The 23575-nt window shown below is 45.1% G+C and overlaps 1 protein-coding gene across 2 annotated transcripts in view; it reads left to right on the top strand.

Annotated features, from left to right (window-relative positions):
- Positions 1–23575, top strand: part of PITPNM2 (phosphatidylinositol transfer protein membrane associated 2) — a 127881-nt gene that overhangs the window by 77504 nt on the left and 26802 nt on the right. For both annotated transcript variants that reach the window (XM_030460289.1, XM_030460287.1), the window contains exons 5-14: positions 1355–1476; positions 3094–3327; positions 10261–10584; positions 13502–13597; positions 17009–17113; positions 17969–18039; positions 20545–20789; positions 21301–21490; positions 22417–22536; positions 22833–23044. In XM_030460289.1, the coding sequence (XP_030316149.1) occupies positions 1355–1476; positions 3094–3327; positions 10261–10584; positions 13502–13597; positions 17009–17113; positions 17969–18039; positions 20545–20789; positions 21301–21490; positions 22417–22536; positions 22833–23044 (1719 nt within the window). The remainder of the gene's footprint in view (positions 1–1354; positions 1477–3093; positions 3328–10260; positions 10585–13501; positions 13598–17008; positions 17114–17968; positions 18040–20544; positions 20790–21300; positions 21491–22416; positions 22537–22832; positions 23045–23575) is intronic.

Genomic DNA, 23575 nt, shown 5'->3' with positions numbered 1-23575 from the left:
GAAGGGTTTTTATTTAGTCCTGAATCCTGCACTGCATGTTCTGCTTAACCTTGCAGATATCTGCTAACTCAGTGAAGTTATAAATGGACACCATGAGGGGAAGGTTGTCATGATGAATATGACTACTGAGGATTCATTTTTCTAGGGGAGAAAGAGTGGGGACAGAAAAATGTTAATAAATCTGGTTCATCTTTTCTGGGAACTGTCTCACTGTCATTTAGCTAGAAAATAACAAACCTACATCTTATGGTTTTCACCCTGAAAAGGGAAGAGAACCAGCAGCTCAGTAGAGCCCTCTGGGACCTTCTTACTTCAGCTGATTTTGTCTGGGAGGCTTTAGATACCCTGGAAAAAAAAATAGCCTTTATGCCAGTTACTCTGACTTGGAGATTTCTCCCTTTTCTGAGTTTACACACCTGATATTGCTGTCAGCTTTCATAATGAAAAGGCTTTAACTAATATTTGGATTATAAAAATTCTAGAAAGGTTTTCTAGTTCTATTTAGCTGGTCTGAGCAGGTGACATTAATCTGGGGAAAAGTGGGGAATCACTGTATGGGCAGTTGCCCAGGACAAGGTGTAATGGAGCTGCCTGACTTTCAGATGATTAAAGTCCACTTCCAGTCTGGTTTTATCTATTCTCTTGAAATGCCTGTGGGTCCATCAGTTGGCCAGGAAACCTGTGCAGAATCAGGCTGTATTTTAATCTGCCACAGACGCCAGGCAAGAGCTCTGCTGGCAGAGATGCATCCCCAGAGTGTCCTTGTGTTAGTATCCCTGCCATACCTGCAGTGCTGTTAGTGTAGCAGACCCAAAAGTTGGAAGTTCTGAAAGTTGAAAGTTTCAGCAAGTTCTCCTTGCTGAAAACTGTTCCTTTAAAAGCAGTCCTGGTGATATTCTCCTGGAGAAGACATTGTCAAACTAAACTTCAGATTTTTGTCAGTGTGTCTGCCAAGTGAGATGAGCTCTGGTACCCTTGGGCTTTTTCCTGACCCTGGTATCTTGTGGAAGTTTTCTTGGTCAGTGTGGGTGCTGGGTTTCCTGTAACTGCATGGGGCACTTGGGTGTCTTCTCACCTGCAATCAATCCAACACCTCCTGGGGAGCTCAGCCCTTTGCTGGGGGTTTTCCTAAACCAGAGCTATTCCAGGGAAGCCACATGTCCAAGGAGAGCTCCTCTCTTAAGAAGTTCTTAAAGAAAATCTCTGGACAATAGGTATTTTAAGCATATCTGAAGTAAAACCTGACTGAAGGCTGGCTTGGGTCTGAGGCTGATTTTGTACATCTTAGAAAGCATTTTCTCTGCTTGCCAAGCCAGGTGGGGATTACTCTAAGCTGCCTTGTTCTCCCTTCCAGGTACACGTGTCCTTTTGTGGAGAAATTCTCTATTGATATTGAAACCTACTACAAAAGTGATCCAGGAGAGCATGGCAACGTGTTCAACCTTTCTCCTGCAGATAAAAGACAAACCATTCTAGGTGAATAGCCTTTTTCTTTTACTTTTTTCCTTTTTTTTTACCCTGCTATTTTTGGGGGTTTGTTTGGTTGTTTTCTTGGTGCATCTTCCAGATACCTGAACCCCTGCCAGTGTCAGACTGCAGGGTAGGGTTCCAGCAAGTTGAGTGAGGACACCTGAGTTCTCATCAAGGATTGATGGAAATCACATGGAAAGAATTTGAATTCCATAGATTGAAGCTGATGCTTTCCTGTCTCAGTTGTGCAGCTTCCAAGGGAAGTAAGGCAGCTAATGATTTGGGGGTTAATAGGTAGAAATAACCATAGGAGAGGAACATATTGCTGTATAATCATGTAGCTCCTTTTCCTCCATGCAAATCATTCCTGTCTGCACTTCTGCAATGTGAAGGGATATTTCATTTTTCCTTCTCCTGTCAGTCTTGCCCTGGTGCAAGGTCAATATTTCATCTTAAAAGCTGTCTTTGGGTTAATAAGCCTTATATATGGAAGGATTTAATGAGAAAAGGCAGCACCTTATAAAAAGGTTGCAGGTGTCATAGGGATTCCTCTGCCTTGCTGTCCTTTGTGGCCCATGCACATGGCATTTCCAAAGACCTAAATGCATGGTAGGGAGTAGTTGCAGCCATGTGGGACTGAAGTGTCCCTTGCTCTGAAGCTGCTGAGAGTGGAGAAGAGGAGCTCAGCGTGGCTTCTGGCAGCTCCATCCTGCCCTGGATGGAGCAGGAGTTCTGGGGAAGGACACAGAGTGGCTGCTCAGGCTCCTTGGGTGCTATTGATGTGTGGGACATGGAAGTAACCCCATGTAATTTTACTTGAGTGTTACTTGATTTCAGCTTCTTTGTTTTGAACTCAGTTTGACTGTTCTCATTCCTAAGCCCATCTGATGGGAATTTCAGGACAGAACAAACAGGTCTGAGTCCTGCTGCCTCCTTGGCCAGTGTCAAGCAGAGCTGTCATCTCTTGGGAAGTGTGATCTTGCCCTTCAGTCCAGGCTTCAGATGCTTCTGCTGAGGTCTGGGCTGGGGGCTGCAGATCTTTAAAAGATGCTCATTCCCTCCCATTGCAGTTTCCACATCTCCATTGTTCAGGTGTTAGTTAGGACTTAAACTTTCTGCCTTCTGCTGTACATCTGGTCTGACAACAGCAGGTGAGGAGTTAGCAGCAGCCTCACTTGAGGAACTCCAAAAAGAAGGTGTTGAGTTGGCAGTGTCTTTTCCACAGCAGTGCTGGGAAAGGGCAGGTGTGGTTAACTGGTTCAGATGAGACAGAGCTGCAGTGATATTAGAAAAGCTGCAAGCTGGAATGTGCCAGTGATCTGTTTGGAGCTGGGCAGAGCTGCCAGAGTGCTGGGGATCTGCAGACACTCTGGGCAAAAACATCAATTTGGAGCAAAGCCTCCGTTTGCTGGAACTCTGTGTGCTGGTTCCTCTGGCAGGGCTGCTCACTGCCCAGCAGTGAGGGATAAACAATTGAGATTTCAGTAAAAGAAGAAACTAAAAGAAACTGAATTGCTGAAATGCTTCTGGTGATTTACCAAGCCAGAAATAACTCCTGAAAAATGGTGTTTTCTTTTGTTCAGGTAAAGGAAGTGTCTGACTCTTTCTTTTCTCTTCCTATAGATCCTATTGATATTGTTAAAGATCCTATCCCTCCACATGAATACAAAGCTGAGGAGGATCCTAGGCTATATAAATCTGTGAAGACTAAAAGAGGCCCCCTCTCAGAAGACTGGATTCAAGAGTACAAGAATAACCCTGGGAAATACCCCATCATGTGTGCATATAAACTGTGTAAAGTGGAGTTCAGATACTGGGGGATGCAGTCGAAAATCGAGCGGTTTATCCACGATGTTGGTGAGCATTTCCAGCACTGCAGAGTTCACTCTCAACCCCTCAATGTTGTTTCTGACACGTAGATGAAGTATGTGCAACCTAACATATCCCAGCTTGTGCCTGTGAAGAGATTCTCAGATTTGATTACTCTTTTGCAGAGCTGTGGGTCTATTCAGAAAAAAAAAAAAAAATCACATTATTCTATCACTTCAAGTCATGTGTGAATCCAAACCTCCTGTCCCCACTGAAAGGATTTCAGGTCCTGTGAAGTCAAGATCTTGCATTCTCTTTTTTTCAAGATAAGGGTTTGTCTGTTACACTTTGCCAGATTGTTTTCAAAGCCTGCCAGTTTTCTTTCTGATGAACAAAATCCCAAAGGGCTGCTCAAAGTAAGAAACTTCACTTCAGAATCCTAAGTGGTTCCAGAAAACCACTCCCTGGAGTGTCCCTGCTTTCTGCCTGCCCTGTGGCAGCACTGGTGGCCATACAGCTCTGTCCCCAAGGCTGCAGTGTTCAGGGCTCCCCCACCTCACTCTCAGCTCCCACTTGTCAGTAAATGTGGTGCTGTGATTGATGCATCATTCTAGGTCAGTGCTTTTAAGGAGGTATTGTTTGTGTCCCAGAAATGAGTAAGTGGAGACAGGCCAGGTGGTAGCAGTGCTGGCAGTAATTTGTTCTTTGCAGAAAATCTATAAAGCAACTGATATGTTTTCTGAGCCTTGCCTCAAGAGACAGGATCTATAGCCAGGTGGAAAACTTAATGTTTTCTAGAAGGATTTCTGTCTCAAAAATGTCTGTGGCTGTCTTCTGGCAAGGAAAAGGCCCAAGAAAGGCTGTGCAAAGGGTGCTACCAGCATTTCTGTACAGAAGAAATGCCCCTCCATGGCCCCTTCCTCCATGTCCTTCATGCAAAGCTGCTTTGAAGTGCCTGATGCTGGGATGAAGCAATCACTTCATAGTTCTCAGTCATACCCTGCTCCTCAGGGTGCTGTGGAAACCACTGATAAAGCAGCAGAGAACAGCCCAGCTCTCTGAGTAGTGACAGGTTGCTTTCTTAAAGCTCCTTTGGTTTTACTTTGGCCCTAGATGGAAGTTTTGGGCTGTTATGGACTCTATTACAAGTGGCTCTCTGCAGTGAAGTCCCTTGGTGTTTTGGGGACATGGGTTAATTCAGTGTACACTGCAAAACGTGGGGGCAGAGTAAGTGCTCCATTGTATCTGTGAAATAACAAAGCAACATGTGACTCTGCCAGTTGTTCAGAGGTGTTGGGGATAGATTAAAGTGTGGTCCCTTAGAAACATTTCTTTTGTGTTTCATGAAAGATTGCCTGCCATTTTCCTCTTGATTGAGGCTGTGTGGAGAGCTTAGCTCATTGTCTGCCTTTCAAAAGCTTTTCCACTCTCCTATAATGATGGCAAATACTGTTTTTCAAACTGGTTAAGATGCATAAAATCAGGAAAGTCTTTCAGGCAAGACTTAAGTTGAATGAATATAAAGTGAAAGCAAAAGCTTTGGGTATCTGCAGATGTGTGGCCTTCCTTTGCCATGGGGAAGCCATTGGTGAGTGGAAAAAGTGCTGGAGCACGTGTACCAGGGAGAGGTGGGGATGGGGATGAGGATGTTCACTCTGGAAAGGTGTCTGCAATGTGACTGACCAGGCTTCTCTGCTGATCCCAGCCTTGGGGTTTCAGCTGGGAACCCAAAGCAGTTGGAGACCTTTTTATGCTTTGTGCACCTGATGCTCTCTCAGATGCCAGAGATGTTCTTGTAGGCCATGCCCTGCCTTGGCATTTCTCTCCTGCTTTCCTCTGTTCCCAGCTCCTGCAAATTAGTTCCTTGTGGAATTATCTCTCTCTGTACAGGGCCACCAAGGTAGAAAGAAAGAGCAAACTCTGCCCAAGGAGAGGGGCAGCCTGGTAGTGCTGCAAACTCAAATTAGAGAAGGCTTGAAAGAACAAAACATCTGAGTTAGGTAATGGATGGGTTGTGAGATGTAGAAAGGCTTCTGAGTGCAGAGGGAGTAACTCTGGGGGATGGTGTTGAAATGTTCTCAGTCTTATTGAGTTCAAGAGCCATTTTTTCAGATGACTAATTGGACAGTTACTCAGTGCTTTGACAGCCTGAGACACAGACTAAAATTGTGGGCTATTAGTCTACTTGGCTGTAATATTTGTATGCTTTTTTACTCCTTTCCCATAGAATTTAAGTTTAATTGGACTGGCACTGCATAATGTTCTTCTCCCACTTGCTTCCTAATGGTGCACGTGGGCTACAATTCCTTTACTGTTAAATAAGTGCATTGGCTGTGTGCAGGTTATTGATTATATACCACAGGAAAGTGTGTTCCCATCCCAGGAACTGGAGCTTTGTCTAAGCCTCTGAGGCTAAATATGCCCAAATTGTTGCCCAGTGAAAGCTCTTTTACAGAAGGTTTGCATCACCTAAGCCCTGGCTGGAAAGTTCCTGGGACCATTGGCTTTGGTTGTGAGAGGTCTGAGCAAGGGAAGGTGGGGAACCAAGCAGGTCTGAGGGCAGGTTACCTTTGCTTGAATATCTTCAGACAGCCAGAACTGTCTGGATGAGGTGATGGATCTGTTGGGACTACCAGGTAGTGTTTCCCAAGGAGGATCAGGCAACCTTTGCCTGCTGCCAGGACTTGGGAGGGGGTTACAAAAGGCTTTGGGTGCATGTTCAATGGTATCTGCACTGTTGTTTTAGGTGATGAGCTGAAGAGGTTTGGTCAAGATTCATGGAGGTTTTTTCATTGGTGTTTTTGGACCTTTTTTGGTTTTGTTTGTTTTGTCTTTTCTCCCCTTTTTTTTTTTTTTTTTTTTTTTTTTATTTTTTTTTTTTTTTTTTTTTTTTTTTTAAATGAAGTTTTTACTATTTATTATTTTTACTTCAATTTGGATAACCCAGAACTGAAACCAAAAGCTTTGGAAATTCAGCTTCAAGAGTCCTCTCTGTCCTGGCTTATCTCATGGACATTTACCCTTCCTTTTGTGAGAGAAATTCAACCCAGTCTGCAGGCAAATCCTTGACAAGAGGCAGCACCTCCTGGATCCAGGCAGTCTCTGAGTTGTTGAGGTGGGGAGTTGAAAGGCAAATGATTTAAATGTTTGCACCCTGCTAGACTCTACACAGAGCTTTCTGCACAGCACAGTGGGAAATGTTATAATTAAATCAACACGACAAGGACAGCTACTTCTGAACTCAATCTGCATCTGCACAATTGGCCATGTGTGGTTTCCTTTGATTGATTTTTTTTTTAGCATTGCACACTCTAGCAAAGTAGTAGTCTTGTTAACTACTGATTAACTGCAAAAATGAGCTGGTACCTGCATAATTACATTAAAAAAAAAAAAAAGCTGTTCCTATTACTTCTGATTGCCTGTTGAGACCCTGGGGTTACCCTCGTATTCTGGGAAATAAAGCTCAGATGAGTGTTATGCATGCTGGGTGGAGGTGGGAAACCTACTGTAAAATGTTCTCTGATTCCTTTGTGCTGCTCAGTTCTCTCTTCACACCAAAAAAGCTTCTGGGACAGCATCTCCTACCCTGCAGTTCTGTACTGCTGGGCTGCTTTGCTCGGGTGCTTGCAGGAGGGATCTTTGCATTGCCAGGAGCTTGTTGAATTCTGTCCCACCTGGAATAAAGGTGTCAGGTGGGGTTCTGTACCCAACTTCTCCTCCCAGCCAGCAGCAAGCCAAAGGCAAAGTGCCAGATGTGCTGCAGCTGGTCCCCAGGCACTGGAAAAGCAGTGTGTCTGGGATTGAGTATAGGATAGGGGCTGTTCCTGGTGAGCAGGAGGTGTTTGCACTTCCTCTCCTGTCAGAGAGAAAAATGAAAGCAAACTGGGCCCTGGCCACCTTCAACACCATCCTGATGGGCATCTCTGATCTGTTAAAATGAGATTTTTTTTTCCCAATTACACAGTTTCCTGAGTCTAATCTTTCCCCTCCTTTTCACTTTCCATATAAAAGCTCAGTTTTCCTCTAACATTTTGACCAAAACCATGCATTGAGCCTGGATTTTTCCCACTGCACAGGAGGGAAGCAGTGTCCAGCCAGGTGAGGTCAGTCATTTGGAGCTGGAGTTTGAATATGAGTAGCTGCATGGAGGCACTTGCTGCCTCCTCTGGGCTTCTGCTGCCTGTTGGAAGGTTTCAGTGCTGCAGGCTGAAGATTAATTCAGTGATACACTCACTGCTGTGCTCTGAGGGACTGCTTAAGTTTTCCATCCCTAGCAATGAAGAATTTTTCTGCAAGCCATGACTTTATTTTTCAAATTTCTTTTGTACCCAGACAGCCTCATTCTCTTCCAGGTTTTCTCTCTGGAAGAAAGAGAAATGCAGCATTGCTGTCACATCCTGGGGCAGGCCAGGGGCTAGGAAAATAATCTGGCTTTGACTTCAGAACTGGAATGGAGTAATAGAGGCTCAAGAGCCATGGGGTGCTGTGATACCTTCCTGTTAGCAAAAGGAGAAGGCTTGAAGGGAGGGTGACTTGGGGTGTCTGATCAAAGGAAGCAGTGATTTGTGTGAAGAGATGAAGTGAAAGAAAGCAGAGGGGAATTTCAGGAGACTTTTCTCAGCCTCAAGTGGTTTTCATGTTCCTTTAATATATTAGAACAAAGGGATGTGGTCAGTGGCATCTTGTGCCTTTATATAGAATTTGTGAGGAGTTGGTGCATTGATCCCAGGAGTGTGAGCAGGGGTTGCTGAGCCCTGGAACTGAGGAAGCTTTGGGATGAGAGAGAGGAAACTGCTCACTTCCGATCCCAGAATGTTTTCAAGGTGTCTCAAGCAAGGTAGAATTGGCCATGATGGAAATCCAAAGGATGGTTTTGATGGTGGGGGACTGAATTACAGCAAGATGATGTTTTCTTGGCTTTCAGTGTGGCTGTTTGGGGAGTTTAATCTTCATTTTTAAGCTCAGCTGGTTGTCAATCATCATGAGAGGTCAGGAGGCTAAAACATTCTCCTGTAGTTCTGCAAAAAGTAATCTGGTGAGAGAAATAACTCTGAATCTCAACTAAGGTTGAACAGAATTAGGTTGCCAGAGCTTCTTGTTCTGCCCCCAGAAGGTCACAGTCTGCTGGCTCACACTTGCCTCTCCTACATGGAGCTCTGTTTGAAAGTCAGGCAGAGAAATGCATAAAATATTGATATATTTAATCTTGCAGTGCAAATGAAGTTCAAATTGAGCTGCTCCATTGCATTAGCTGCTGATCTCAATGGTTATTTCCTCCTGAGAGGTTGACTTGTGATGGTTGGTACCCTTAAGAACTAACCCAGAGCAGAAAATGAGGTGCCTGGGCCTGGAAGGAAATAACTCTATAAAAAGTGGGTTTTTTGTGGGATTTAGAAAAAAGTGATTGCTGAAAACAAAAGGGATATTTAGGCTGAAGAGCACAGACACTGGCAGTAGTGAGACCTGAAACTTTCCATACAAATATTGCTGGAAACATTTTAGAAACCTGGTGCACAGTGGGACCATCCAGCTTTGGCCATGTCCCTGGAAAGGGAAGGTGGCTTCCAAGCTTTGCTTTCCTCTTGGGGGTGCTTAGAGCTCGATCTGCAGCTCCTAAAACATAAATGATTTTAACATAACCTGGTGATTACCTCTGGCTTCTAATAGTGGTGGTGTGGGCTGTGGTCTTTGGCCCATTAGTGAGGGGTTGGCTGCCCTGCCAGCTTTTCAGCACAGGGTGTTTCTGCTCCAGGCTTAGCAGTGGAGGATTAGAGATCCATAATCTCCTTGAAAACAAATCCCAGTGCTGCTTTTGGCATGTTCTTCAGCCCATCCCTGCCTCAGTTTCCCAGTAATTAAAGAGGGGACAGTATTAATTGATTATTTTAAATGTTGGTGGTTTTCATTTGGGTTTTGTTTGTTGTTTCTTTTTTTTTCATAAGGCCTCTCGAGGATTAGTTTGTCAGTATTTATAGAAGCTTTTAAAAGCACCATTACTGCTGTGTGTTGCCATCAGCAATAAAAAGCAGTTTGGAGCTTTGACCTGGCACGAGCTTTTAAGCAAATAACGTTGGTTGAAAATCCTCCCTGACTTTACTGGTGGCACAATAATGTTAGCCAAAAAGTTTGTCTTGAAGGGAAGTTTCTGTTGCCTGCTCAGGAGCATGAAGTGTTGCTATTTAGACAGTTTCAAATACATGATACGTTGAAATATTTTAAATTGGCTTTACCCACTTCATTTTTCTCATGCAGCAGAAGACAGATGGCATCTGCAAAATAAAGCATTTTTATTCCCTCCCTTCCTTTGCTTCCCATCCCATTATCTCAAAGCTCATGTTTGTGGTGCTGTTTTGCTGATAGAGAAGCCAGGTGCAGGAACCAGATTTCCAGGGAAAGGAGAGGCTTTGGGCTTAGCACTGCAGATGTGGGATGTGCTTCTGGCATGCTACAATTTGGTGGGCTATGTAATGTTCATCAGGGAACCACCTGAAACTCCCCCAGACTGAAGAATCAGTGGGTTTTATTGTTGGTGTTGTTTTTTTTTCTTTTTTCTTTTTTTTTTTTTTTCCTCCTCATTTTTATTCCTTTTGGGAACATACCTCATGTTGAAGGCCAGATCCAAATGTTACAGCTTCCCAGCACTCCATGGGAATTGCAGTTATAGCTGTGCCTGGTTCCTCCCTGGTGGAACAGGTAGCCACAGAACAAAATCCTGGATTCAGAGTTAGGAAATCCATTCCTTCAGTTAAAAGCAGTTGCAGAAGACAGCTGATTTTTCAGTGCATGGTTGGTTAGCAAGAAATGAGGAGAGAAAACACATGAAGCAGCCAATTTGCCATCTTGACTCTTGGTATGTGAAGGTCCTTGGTGCAGCTTCTAGCACTGCTATTGATACAGCAGTGTCTTGAGGTTTTGGGGATGGGAATGCATCAATTCCTGCAGTTCTGGAGGAACTGGTGACTGGAACATTCTGGTTTTTAGGTTTGAGGAAGGTCATGGTCCGTGCCCACCGGCAGGCATGGTGCTGGCAGGATGAGTGGTATGGACTCACCATTGAGGACATCAGGCAGCTGGAGAAGGAGGCACAGCTGATGCTGGCTCAGAAGATGGCCCAGTTCTGCAGTGAGAATGATGCAGAGCAGCACGGTGCCAAAGATGCTCCTGGTGAGAAGGATGCTGAAGCCAGCCCAGTTTCACCTGCTGACACAGAAGATGCTGCTGGTAATGAGGACACGGGCTCTGCGAGGTCACTCACCAAGCAGTGGTCCACATCTTCCAAATCCTCAAGATCTTCAAAGAGAGGAGGTAAGATGCTGCTGGATTGTTTTTCTGAAGAGATGGAGGTGCATGGGTGGGTTTTGGGGAGATACAACCCTGTCTTTCTGTGCCTGGCACCTTTAGGACAATGTGTATTCCTCCTGTGAGTCCTTTGAACTCAGAGGCCTTCTCTGCTGGTATTGGAGGCTCAGACTTCTCAGGTGATTTGTTACAGGTTTGGGAATGTTTGTAGTCACCCCATAACTGTGACTTGGTGGCAGATGGCAGAATTCTTGCCAATCTCAAAAGCAGAATAGCTGGAAGAAAAACAGGAGAGCAGGCAGCAGCTGGGCTGGGGTTCAGAAGACTCACAAAAGTCTCTGTTACTTGGGAGCCACTGGGGGCTTTCATAAGGTCTGGTCCTTCAGTGGTGTTCCCTCTCTGGATGTCTCCTTTGCTGTGTCACAGAACTGGGTCCCTATTACCTGCCTCATGTTCTCCAGGAGCTGTCACTCCATGGCCAGGGTTGTCCCTTCCACTGTGGCACCCATTTGAGACATGAACATTGGGTTCCATGGGTGCTGCAGTGCAGCTCACACAACAAAGCAGCAGTTGGGGAAATTAAGGCAGGAATCCCCCCAAAAAAGTGGGCGAGGGCTTCTTCCTTCCCCTGGGGATGGTGTAGGTGGCTGTGCAGAAGCCAAAGGTCCCAGCCTGCCATGAGGTGGGACCATGGCTCATGGTTGTGTTCCCTTTAAACACCCTTTAGCAAGCTGTCAGGATTTTGCTGTTAAAGCCCTTGTGAACATCCTGTAAAGACTCAGCTCTGAGTTCTGAATTTTATCATTCACCCCTTCCTAGGCTGTCTGCTCTATTTTTTGGCTGTGTTGTACCCTTCCCTTCCTCAGATCATTCTGTTCCAAGGGGTAAATCCTCAGTGAGTTACAGGCAGAAGGTTTGAACCCTCAGCAATTCCCTCTCCTTTGAGTCAGGCACAGCAGATAGCTGGGTAGGAGCTGTCGTAGCCCTAAGGCAAAAAAAATCCTGATTTTTCTAAAAAGCCCAAGGGGCTGCATTTCTTCCAGTGACACCAGAAAGGGTGAGTGAAGCTTCTCCATCTCTCCTATGCACTAAATATTGTGAGTTGAGTTTCCCTTTTTATTTACCACTCCATATTTACCACTCCATCCCTGATTTCATCACAGGGTGCATGAGCAGTAGTTTTACCTTGTGATGACTCACTGGAGTGAGCCCCAGGGGAGAACCTACCAGATGCTTCATAAATCATGATATACAGATAAAAATGCTGGCTACTTTGCACCAGGATTTTATACTGATGTCTGTGATTATGCCCTTTGTTATGAACCCTTCTTCCAGTGCTGAGATGTTCATCGGAAGCTGGAGTTTTCAGCCCTCTTAGGATTTTACTTGAAGGTTTTCACGAATTTCTTTTAAACTGTAGAATGTCTCTGCTTTTACAAGGGAAAAAAGTAATGAAAAAAAACCCAAAAAAAAGGAATGGTGATGTGCTGGGAAGTACGTCACACAGATATTTTAATCCCTCTTTATGCTGGCAGCATATTAACACATGGAAGCAAGGAGGGCTGGCTCGACTTATGGCTCCCTCCAGCTGAAAGAAGTGATGCCTTTGCTCCAGAAGGTCTGAATCTTTTCTCTCCCATCCAAGCAAGACCTCTGGTGACAGGAGGACCCTTGTCACCATCCCATATGTTATTAGAGGTTCTATTTTTAGTACCTGTTATGTGAGTGCCTTGACGCCGCTCCAGCGTGCGTTACCGCGGCTCTGCCCACCTCCTCGCTCCCTGCTTCCCAAGGGGTGGGTGCTGGGGTAGGTTGGGGGCTGCTGAGCTGATGCTGAGACTCCACTCAGGGTCTCCATCCTCTTGTCACGTGAAAACTGGGCAGCAAAATGAGAAAAAAAAAAAAAAAAAAGATTTAGAGATTTAACAATGACATGAAAGGGCTCAGACGGCTGTCAGAGTAACCAGAACCTTTCAGCATCTTTGGGTATGCTCAGTGAGAGTTTGTCACAGTCTCCTCAGGTTTTTGCAGTATTGGGTGAGGTGGATGCTTTGTGTGAGCTGTGGGATATGCAAGAGCCATCAGAAAAAGGGGAGAAGCCTTCTGGTTGTTGTTCTCTGGCCAGTGCTCTCTTCAGCAGATGCCTGGTATGGAACAAGCCCAGCCAAGAAGAGTTCAGGCTGGATCATTGCTAAATTATATCTGAGACAAAAAAAAGGGGGAGAGGGGCAAAAAGCTGTAGTGTGTTAAATATAAACACAGGGAACTCTGGAGGGGAAAATGAGAGGGAACAGGTAGGTGTGAGAACAGGAGGGCAAAACCCAAAGGGAGCGTTGGGTTTCTCCATGCTCCATCAGTGCTGCCGCTCTGAGAGTTCCCTGTGAAGAAGCTGGATAGCATGTTGCTTAAATCATTCAAGTTTAAAGTTTAAATAGATCTCTAATCCAATTTGTGTGGAAGCAATTTCCTTCCAGAAAACAGATTATTTCTATCCAGGCTGCTCTGCTTAGCTACCCACCCGAAAGTTAGAGGAGCAGAGGCATGGGCTGTGTGCTGATTAGAGGCATGAAGAAAGCTTCCAATCAGCCTGCTTCCTTCCTAATTGCAAACTTTAAAACCCAGCTGATTTTGCACGTCCTACTAACAATTATAAATAGCTGCCATTCAAAATAGCAGAAGAGTGATAGAGACAGCTTGCTTTCATGGAGCATCTTGCTGGCAGGTTCTAACAACAAGTAAACAAACAGGAGCTGTAAAGCGGCACGCTGACATCACGCCAGCATCATCAGCCTTTTGTGTTTTTAATATTGCAGCAGGGAATTTTCATAGAGAACACAGGACTCTTCCTCCAGCAAAGATCATGTTGGCAACTCTCTGTCTTGTCAGCAGAGCATTTCACAGAAAGCTTTTTTCTTTTTGCCAGCAAGTCCCTCACGCCATAGTATCTCGGAGTGGAGGATGCAGAGCATTGCCAGAGATTCAGATGACAGCTCAGATGATGAATTCTTTGATGCACATGGTATGTGGAGCCTCAATCACCCTCATTTGTTTCCTGAAATGGTGGGGTAAGAGAATGGAAGGTGTAAGGGGTGGGGGGTGAGAGGGGAAGCAAGACTTTTCTGTTCCTTTCTAACCAAGGTACATGCAGCATCAGTGCAGTCTCTTCAAGCATCCCCAGCAGACTCTTCTATTTATGCAGCAACATTTCAGATTCAGTGTGATCAATTTGAAGGGATCTCGGACACTCTTAACCTTTGGGACCTTATTTTGTTCCATGCAGATGAGCATGGGTAAAATTCAGCAATGCTAACAGGACTGTGGGGCTGCCTTAATGATTCTGATTCAGCATGACTGATTATTTTCCTAATTTATTTTTTAATCAGTAGGAGGTAAGATTAATTGTCCTGTCTGGGCCTGAAGAGACCCAAGTTTGCCTTTATTAACTCCTTATTCTCCCATTTAAAGAAATACAGTAGTGAATGCAACAGGATACTTCAGGTATCAAAATTAATCAGTATTGATTCCAGGGTTTTCATAGCAGTTTTGGCTGCCCATCCTAGGAGAAAGCTGTGCTTGTTTTTTTTCCTTTGTGTATACATTTATGCTGAAGCTTTTTTCCACTGCACTTATTTTATATATTGTACTTTATGTGTATTTAAGCCTGAATCTCTCTGAAGTCCATCTCTCCAGACCACAGATGGTAACACTAATCTGAGTTAGGTGTGCAACGTGTGCTGGTGATGTTGGTGACCTTTCTGTGAAATGGAGTTGTTAAAAGATGACACCCCAGTTTTGTAGAGTTTCACTGATGTTCAGCTCAAGTTCAATCTCAGTTGATGGAATTGTGTTCCAGAAGAGTTCATGCATCTCAAATTCTGGGGTAGAAAGTGCCATGGTATTGGAGTGACCTGCACAACAGTAACTGGAATGGTTGGGGGATGAATGGAAAAGGATGGGCCAACTTAGTTTATGTGTCTCTGTTTATCCACTTCCATTGCATCTACAGCAACTCTGTAAGGGATGAATTGTAGCAAAATACATACAGGAAAAGAGGAGTGAGTAATTGAAAAGGCATCCTTGCTATCCATCATCTGATTTGTTGTTTTTTTTAAAATCACTCAAGATTGACACAGCTCTGCCTGGGGTCCAGGCTCCCAGGGAGTCCTAAACAGACTCCAAAAAGGCCTGGGAAGGAAACTTGACAAAAATGAGCCTTGTGCCTTGGTTGGTATCAGCACCTCTGCTGCAGTCCAGCAAGGAGCTTGCTGAGAGCAGCAGCAGCTCCTCTCCTGCCAGCACACAGCACGGATCCCTTTATGTACAACTTGTCCTCTGCAGCCTGCACAGTTAGGTTTGAAAAGTCTGCCCATCCTCGACAGGATTTTGGGGTTTGAGTTGAAGCCTTTTTGTGTGCTCTGATCTTTGGAGGGACCTTCTGTTGTCCCTTGGCCTGCAGGTGCCATGTCCCAGCCCCAGCTCTGGGAGTGGGGCCATCAGCTCATCCTGCCAGGGAGGTTTGTGGGGTTGGTACCATGGGAACTGGCACAGCTTGGCTGTGACTCAACACCCAGCAGAGCTGCTCAGAAGTGCTTCCCCTCCACACACACACATTTCCTCACCCTGCAGTGGGTGTAGCCTGAGCCCCAGAAGATTTCTTGCTGCTGGCTTCCCACTCATCCTCAGGCACTGGCATTCTCTGGTAAAGATAGTGACAAATACAGTCAGATCTAATATCTATCCTGTAATAAATGCTAATAACAGGAGTAATATCCCACTCAGTGATCACTTGAGCAGAAATAAGGGCTGTAATTAAGCCTCTCAAGGAAATAAGTTTAATATTTAGATTAAGTTGCTGGAGGAGCTTTGAGTGCAATCTTCCTCTTAATTCTCTGCCAACATGTGTGTTGCATGCTTGTGCTTTCCCTCTTGCTCTGGAAAGGTAGCTCCGTGCTCCCTGGTACAGGGAAATGGGGATTTGCTCAAATTTTTTCCATAGCTGAGAAAGGAAATGGTATGCTGATGCAAAGTTTCCAGGTCACTCTCTTTTTATGGTCAAAGTGTAAATAGAAACTCCTAAAAATAAATGGTCTTCACTTGGCTCTGCACTTTGTCCCCTTCATATACTTTTTTTTGTTAAGCTATTGCTCATGTTTGTTGAGAAGATGAATGTATTCCATAATATTTTTGTTCCCCGTCTTAGGATTCTTTCAACTAATTATTTTCTTAGTAAGTGTACAGCAACAAGACAGGGGGAATCCTAGTCTGAGACTCTGTAGATTACAGCTTTTAGATCTCTGAGACATCTGTAATCACTGCTCTTATTATTGTGTTTATAAATCCTTATTCAATATACAAGCCCAGAATTTTCAGGAAAGAAATACTAATCATGGAACAATAAGTAAATCAGAAAGCACTTAACCTCTCTAACAGTAAAATTTATATCCTCAATGTGGGAAAAAAAAAATTAACTAGCATTCCTTACCAAATGTTTCTCCATAAGATTTGAATTCCTGGTGTTCAGTTTCTTGTGGGTTCAAGTGGGAATTCTGGGGCTCTTTGTCCTTCCCAAGAACCTGCCAGGATGAAGCAGGAGGTGAGGAGGCTGCAGGGTGCCTTGGTCTCACCTGGCACAGGAGCTGTTGGAGGGCCTCTGGTTTGACAGAAACCTGGTGGAGCTCCCCTGCTGTCTGCTGCAGAGAAGGCTATCAGTCCGTGTTACCTTCAGGATGTTCTACAGAGTCTCCCCTTTGTATGTCCCATCCTTGCAATTACACTTCTAGGAACATCATGTCTGGGGACCCTTATTCTTTAGCAACTCTTGTTGAAATGAACCAGGGGGTTCAGAAGATCCTGAGGGAGGAGGGGAATGGCAGACACAGACACCTCTCTGGTCTCATCTCTGAAGGAAATCAGGCTAAAGATAACCCAGGGAGTTCACATTTCCTTTATGATTTAGATCCTTAGAGGTGCTGTCTTATTAACAGCAGTGATTCTTGGCACTGCTTCCCCCAGGGGCCTCCTGCAGCTTTCAGACAGGACTGGGAGGATCCCAGTAGCAAATGGTATTTTGTTCTCTCCCTGGGACTGGAGCATCCTGGCTGCTTTAGCATCACCAGGGTATGGCAAGAAAAACATCAAACCCACTACCTGAAGCAGTAGCATTTAGAATCTGTGTTATTTTTTTCCATGCCTTGAGGAATTTTGCTTGCTAAATCATTGCATCAAAAACATTTTGTTTACTTCTCAAAGGGTCTTTTGGTTTCCATATGACAGAAGCTAATAAAGTATCATGGTTTATTATGACTTAACCCATCCAAGTGTTTATAAGGTTACATAGAGTCATGGGGCCTTTTTTTTTTATTATTTCTGTTCTGTGCTTTTGTCTGGATACGTATTTGTGTGTGACTGTCCAAAAATCTGTTTTTTAAAGAGGACTTGTCTGACAATGAGGAAATGTTCCCGAAAGAAATAACCAAATGGAGTTCCAATGATCTGATGGATAAAATTGAAACCCCTGAATGCGATGATGTCCAGGGTAATTTTTATCTTTTTTCTGAAGTAAAACTGCATGTGATACTTTCCAGTCTTTCCAGGTAATTGTTATAGCCACATTCTGAAAAAGGTAAAACTTGTTATCCTCATCTCACAAAGAGAGAAGCTGAGACAGAACATAAAAACGAGTGCCCGATGCTGCTGAAAAAGAATTGCCCAGTGGGAGCTGGGGTAGCTCTTGATTCTCTTTTATTTTCCACACTGATGAGGCTCCTTTATGCAACAGCCAGGATTCTTTCCTGCAATGATGAAATACTCCAGCTCTGTCTTAAATTACTTGAATTTCTCCTGACTCTTCTTTCTCTTGCTCCATCTTTTGTTCTTCCCTCTCTCTGCCTCGGTTTTATTTTCTGCTCCTCGTTAGGAAATGGCAAAAGGAAACTGGCTCAGCAGCCAGATTGATCCCTGTCACAGCACAGTGGAAAATGACACTTGGGCTTTCTGCTACAAAGTTTGTCTGTGGAGGCACAGATGCCAGAACTTATTAAAGCTCTGCTCCCCCAGCATACTTCAAACAATTCCTTTTATTTTCCCCCAAACCCATTTCTGACAATTGTACCAGGACCTCCCGTTGTTGCTCTGTTTAATCAAGCAACAGCACCGGGTCACTGTAATGAGGGAAGAGCTCACTGATGTCCTCAGTATTCCCTGAAGTGAGGAGAAATGGCTGGAAAATCAGGGACCCAGTATTGGCCAGGTTTCTGGGGTGGAAGGAGGGAGGGAGAGGGCAATTTGCTGGAATAACCAAGGAGGGAAGAGGCAGAAGAGGCTGAGAGGTGTGAGCACAAGCAGTGCCTTTGGCTAATAGCATCTGATGGTGAAACCTCTGTGCTTCCAGGTGATTTGTATCATGAGACATCAGCAGAATACCACGTTGGCTCCAGTGTGGAGACACTCAGCATCATTGAAGTAAGTGCATTGGTTTTTTGTGGCTGGGGTGTGTCTGTGTGGGGCAAAGGGGGATGCAGCTCCCTTGGCTGTCACCTGGGTGTTGTCTCTGTGGGAGCCCCCCTGCCATGCTCTGTGGTTGGGTTTAAGGGATTATTCCACCCAACTTTTAAATGTTATATAGAAAGTGCTCTGTATGTGCAGGTAGTGTCAGGTATCCAGCTGGAAAAGATCCAGATCCTGTGGGGATAACTGCTGCCTGAGGCACTGCTGATGCTGGATGAGCTGGAGTGGGGATGGGAGCAGGAGAGCCCAGGGGCTGCTGTGCTCCAAGTGACAGAGCTGGGCTGGAGCCTGCTCTGCAGAGCTGCTCAGGGGCTTGTTTGGAAACCAATTACTGCATAGCCTGGATCAAATAACAACTAAATAATAATAACACTACCCCAGCTTTCCAGGCTTGTGTATCCAGGCTTTTGCAGTTGTGTCCTGGTGAGACAGTGCAGCTTGGGGGGGGCTGTGCTCATCCTACTCTTACACCTCTGTGCTGCAGGGTGGTGTAGCTGCTTGCAGAGTGCCTGTGTCCTGCTGTGGTCTGTCAAAGACCAGGAGCAGGGGGTTGGTATGACACTGTGTGCCAGGCTTGTCAGATCCTGGTTGTTTGGCTTGTTCAGGATGGAGTGAGAGCTCAAGGGCCATGGGGAGAGCAGGTGACTGGGGACAGGGATGGCTCCAGCCACCTCAAGGGAAGCAAGTCACATAGTCCACAGCACTTAGAGCTCAGGATGATGTGAAGAGCTTGTTGTTTTTTTCAGAGGGATGTTACAGACTTAACACCTTCCAATTTCTGCTTTCATTTGGGAAAACGAACAGACTTGGAAGTGAGATGAAAAAGACAGTTATCTGTACTTGTTCACAGTCAGTCTACTGAAACACTATGAAACTCCCAGCCACTGTTGCAGTGATTTTCAGGTCTCCATCACCAAAAGGAAGTTCAGGAATCTTAATCAGGTGTCTTAAGTGACTCCAGATCTTACAAGAAAGTTCTAAACAGCCACCTCCACCCCTAAACTAATCAGTGGTTACTTGCAGTGTTCCCCACTTCTTTCAAGAGCAGAGGTTAATGAACTGAAAGAGAAAGGCTCCAAATGACAACTGATAAACCTCTGATGACCTGAGCTTGGTGACTCATGCTGGTCTCCAAATGAGCCCTTAAAACATTTGTCTGAAAGCAAAAATAGTGCTGAGATACTGAGAGCTCCTCCTGTCCCTCCAGCCAGGGAAAAGTTCACCCTGCAGGCACTGTAAACAGGAGTTTAAAGAGCAGGCATTAATACACTGTAATGGCACTAAATAATTAAAGGCCATTCTAATGCAGGAGGTCTGGAAAATCTTTATTACAGCCTTAGATGTGAATTTTAATACTTGTGGTGGGCTGTGTATTAAGACATGCTTTAATGTGACCTGGTAAAAATGTAAGGTAGTTGTTAGGTGGCCAATGTGTGCCTGGCCATGTTTCCCTCCCCCCAGAAGCTTTGTCAGAGAGTCAGTCATTTTGTCAGGCACTGCTCAAATGACAAAAGATGTTAAAATGAGAAAAAATTCTCAAATTGAATATAGTGCTGCCCTCTGTCCCTTTTCCACCCCCTCCCTGTGGCCATTTCTCTGCCACAACAGGGAGCTGCCTGACCTCTTCTCAGGTGCTGTCTCTGTTAGCACAAGGGATAAGGCACAGGAGGAAGGAGCAGCACCTGCTTTAACATAACCCAGAGGTGTTGAGGTGGGGGACTTGAATCTGTCTGGGAGCCGTAACCACTAAAACCCTTGGTAGAGAACAGATATTAAAGGGAGTTACTACTCTGCTGTTCATAATATGTGACCAGCACCACTGGATTCCCCTGTACCTACTTCAGGGGCTTCAGGATGGGGCTTACAGCTCTTCTTGGCCAGGGCACTTAATGATAACCTGCTCTGGAGTTCATCTATGTTTTCCTTTCCTCCCCAAGCCTACATCCTTTAGACAAGGAATTGATTCAACATGATAAGCAAAGGACCTGGAGAGCCACAATCCAAACCTTTGCTGTGTTCATGCAGCAGTCTCCAAGGCCAGTCCTTGGGTCACAGGGTCTTGAAGTCTTTTTCTCTTCCATTTTTGCAGCAGTATGTGCAAATCTCAAGTCTCATTTATAACTTCTGTCCTAGGCAAGCAGGTGCAATGGTACAATCTCCTCCTATCACTTCTTTAACCAGTAACTTGCCCTGTTGGATCTTGTTTGTTGATTTTGCTGAGTGTGTTTCAGTGTCAACTGCTGCAGCTGAGCTCAGCATCCCAACAGCAAGCAACACCCATCTTTTATTTCTTTATTTTCCACCCTAATGCACACAAGTAATGTCTTTACTGCTGCCCTGTTTTACCTGGTTACAATTTAATGCTTTTTCTTTCTTTTCCTTCAGCATTCCTTCTGTTTGGACCAAATGTAATCTTGTAAAATAAGCTTTTCTACCATGTTGTTTTTCATTCCCACCTAGGATGAAGCAGTGCAGCCATTACTGCAGCCAAGTAAAATCCATGTCCTCCTCCTGGTACTCCATGGAGGGAACATCCTGGACTCAGGAAGTGGTGACCAGAGCTCTAAGCAGGGAGATGTTAACACCATCACAACAGTGTTTGACACAGTGATGAGGGTCCATTACCCAGCTGCTCTTGGGCACATTGCCATCAGGCTGGTCCCTTGCCCTGCCATCTGCTCTGAAGCATTTTCACTGGTGTCCAGGTGAGTCAATGCTACTTTGTCATGGGGAGAAAGATAAAATTTCACTTTTTTCTTTTCATTTTGCTTTTTTGTTTGTTTCTTTTCTTGCAGCCCTAAAATGTTGTGGGTTGTAACACTGAAAGCTCTGACCAGGCTTTGAGAATGCACTTATTAATACACTAGTGAGGCATTCAATCTCCATTTCATACTTAGCTGCAGTGAATACAGTAATCATGCAGCAAGAGTTCAGAGATTGATTTATTCTAATTAATCCAATAAATACTGATGCTTTAATTCCTTGTCTGAGGTTTGTTCTATCATTGTAAGTAAGTTGTCCTTGAAGATTTACGTTTGACAGGAGGGAAAGATTTATTAAGCTCTTGCCCATATACAGTGGAATAAATGACCTTTCTATCTTGAGGCTTTTTTATTTTTTTTTAATGAACCACAACACTGCCTGTACTGTCTGCAAATGGTTTTCCCTGCTGTGCACGTTAGGCTGAATATTCCCAATGTCTCTTGCCCTGTCCAGCCTCAGCCCATACAGTTATGATGAAGGCTGCCTGTCCAACAGCCAGGATCACATCCCCCTTGCTGCACTCCCTCTGCTAGCAACATCCTCCCCACAGTACCAAGAAGCTGTAGCCACAGTCATTGTCAGAGCCAACCAAGCCTACAGTGAGTTCATCAGGTCCCAGGAGGGCACATCATTCAATGGCCAGGTGAGCCAGCAGCTCTTTTTACAGCCTCTGTGAAGGGGAGAGCAAATGAAGCAATTTCCTTCTGAAAGGCTCTTTTCCAGTAATCTCTGGGGAGGGATGGAAACATGACAGTGTTGAGCTGCAGTAAGAAAGTGTTGTGCTTCCATTTCTTTCTGAGAGAGAGAGAGATTATTGCTTATTCTCTGCCTTGAACCTTTGGGATTCAAAGCAAAGTCTGAGCTTGTGTTTCAGAAATGAAGCTACAAAGCTGTGAAGTTAATCAGTTTACAACGTGACACCTTTCCAAATCAGGATTGCCAGCTTTGTTACTAAACATGATCTCTACTTCCATTGCAAACCAGGGGTCTTTAAGCATTCCAGTCTTCCAAGGACCCTCAGCAGCTTGTGCTGGAGTTGTCACACAGATGGGTTACTTTTTTGGGATGGTGCAGCTGCTGCACTCCATAAAAGACCATGACTGAGCCTCACACCTCTCTGGCCCTGTGAGGTCTGAGCTGTTGGGCTGTCACCTTGCACTGGGATTTATCCACCAGGAGCTGTTCTCGGCCACCACTGTGCCAGGAGCTCAGACTGCTCTCCTGCCCAGGAGTCTCTGTGCTTTATTGTGCCTCTCTGCTGTTATCTCCTCAGGGTATGCACAGGGAAGCTTCCATGAAGTAGCAGGGACAGCTGGCAAGGAGGGAATCAAGCTTGATTTTTTTGAGGCTTGAGTTAGTGCTGGGATGGGTGCTCTGTGTGTGCCAACCAAAGGCTGCAGGGGCTGGGTGGATGTTCCTCCACAGGACAGTTTCCCTGGTGAAAGCATTGGGCTTCCTGTTGCTGCAGCTTTCCTGGGTATAAAACAGCACTCTCTCATCTCTAAACTGAAGTCAAGGATCTTTTTTTTTTTCTTTCCCTCCTCCCCCTGCTTCTGTTTCCTTTTTCAGGTCTGCTTGGTAGGGGACTGTGTTGGAGGGATCCTGGGCTTTGATGCCTTATGCTACAGCAACCAGACTGTGTCTGAGAGCCAGAACAGCAGTCGGCGAGGGAGTGTTGTGAGTGTCCAGGTAATGCTGGCTTCAGGGGACACATCTGTTGGCCACAGTGGTCCTGGTTTTAGTGAGGATCTTTTCAGGGAACAAAAAAGTCTCTTTTCCTCACCAGTGGCAAGTTTGTCTTCAGGTGCCTGTGTCTCAGTTTGGGTGTATCTGCTTCATACCAGAGGGTGTGATGTTCACCCCACTGCTTGGCCCTCAACTGGATCTTGGGGTAGATGGGGAAAGGAGGATGAAAGAGGTTATAGTGTCTGTGTATTCCTGACTCAGCTGTCAAAAGTACTGAGTTTATCTCTATCAAATCCCAGGATACTGATCTGCTCTCTCCTGGAATAATGGTGAACAACAGCTATTGTTCCAGTGGCTCTAATCTGGAAGCCAGCAGACACCTCAGCAGGAGCAACATTGATATTCCCCGGAGCAACGGAGAAGATCCAAAGAAGCAGCTGCCACGGAAAAGGAGTGATTCATCAACCTATGAATTGGACACAATAAAGCAGCATCAAGCCTTTCTTTCAAGGTAAAATTTGGAAGGAACAGAAGCAGCAGTATTCTGAGGCTGGTGCAGCTGTGAAACTCGAGTACTGCTTTGTCATCCTCTGATAAGCAAGGTGGAGGAAAGTGTTGAATTTTCATCAGAGGGGTATAAATTTCAGGTATATATGCAAAAAAAAATAAATTAACAGCAGTCTTGCTCAGTGGCAGTGGGAGAATCCAACAGCTCTCCTGCACCTGGATTACAACAGCAAGAAGCTTTCATCCTGGAGCTTGACAGCTGAGGTAGTGAGGGAGCTGCCTTTTTTGTGGTGCTGTAATTGCAGGATGGAGATCAGAAAGCAAATGTAGAAATAGTGTGAGAGAAGGCAGGTGAGGCAGAACTGGGAACTGAGTGTTGTATTCGTTTCAAAGCATCTCTGAACGTTGATTTGGAGTTGGCTGACCTGATCCTGGGAAAGGTGGGGGTGAGCTGAGTGTCCTCAGCTGGTTTTGGTCCAGTTCAAGTGTGAGATTGAGTTGCAATGCCTGCCCTGGAGCAGGAGCAGGGTTCTGG

The sequence above is a fragment of the Calypte anna genome, chromosome 15 (assembly GCF_003957555.1).
Source record: "Calypte anna isolate BGI_N300 chromosome 15, bCalAnn1_v1.p, whole genome shotgun sequence".
In the NCBI taxonomy this organism is placed as follows: Eukaryota; Metazoa; Chordata; class Aves; order Apodiformes; family Trochilidae; genus Calypte; species Calypte anna.
This window is presented reverse-complemented; position numbering and strand designations above follow the sequence as displayed.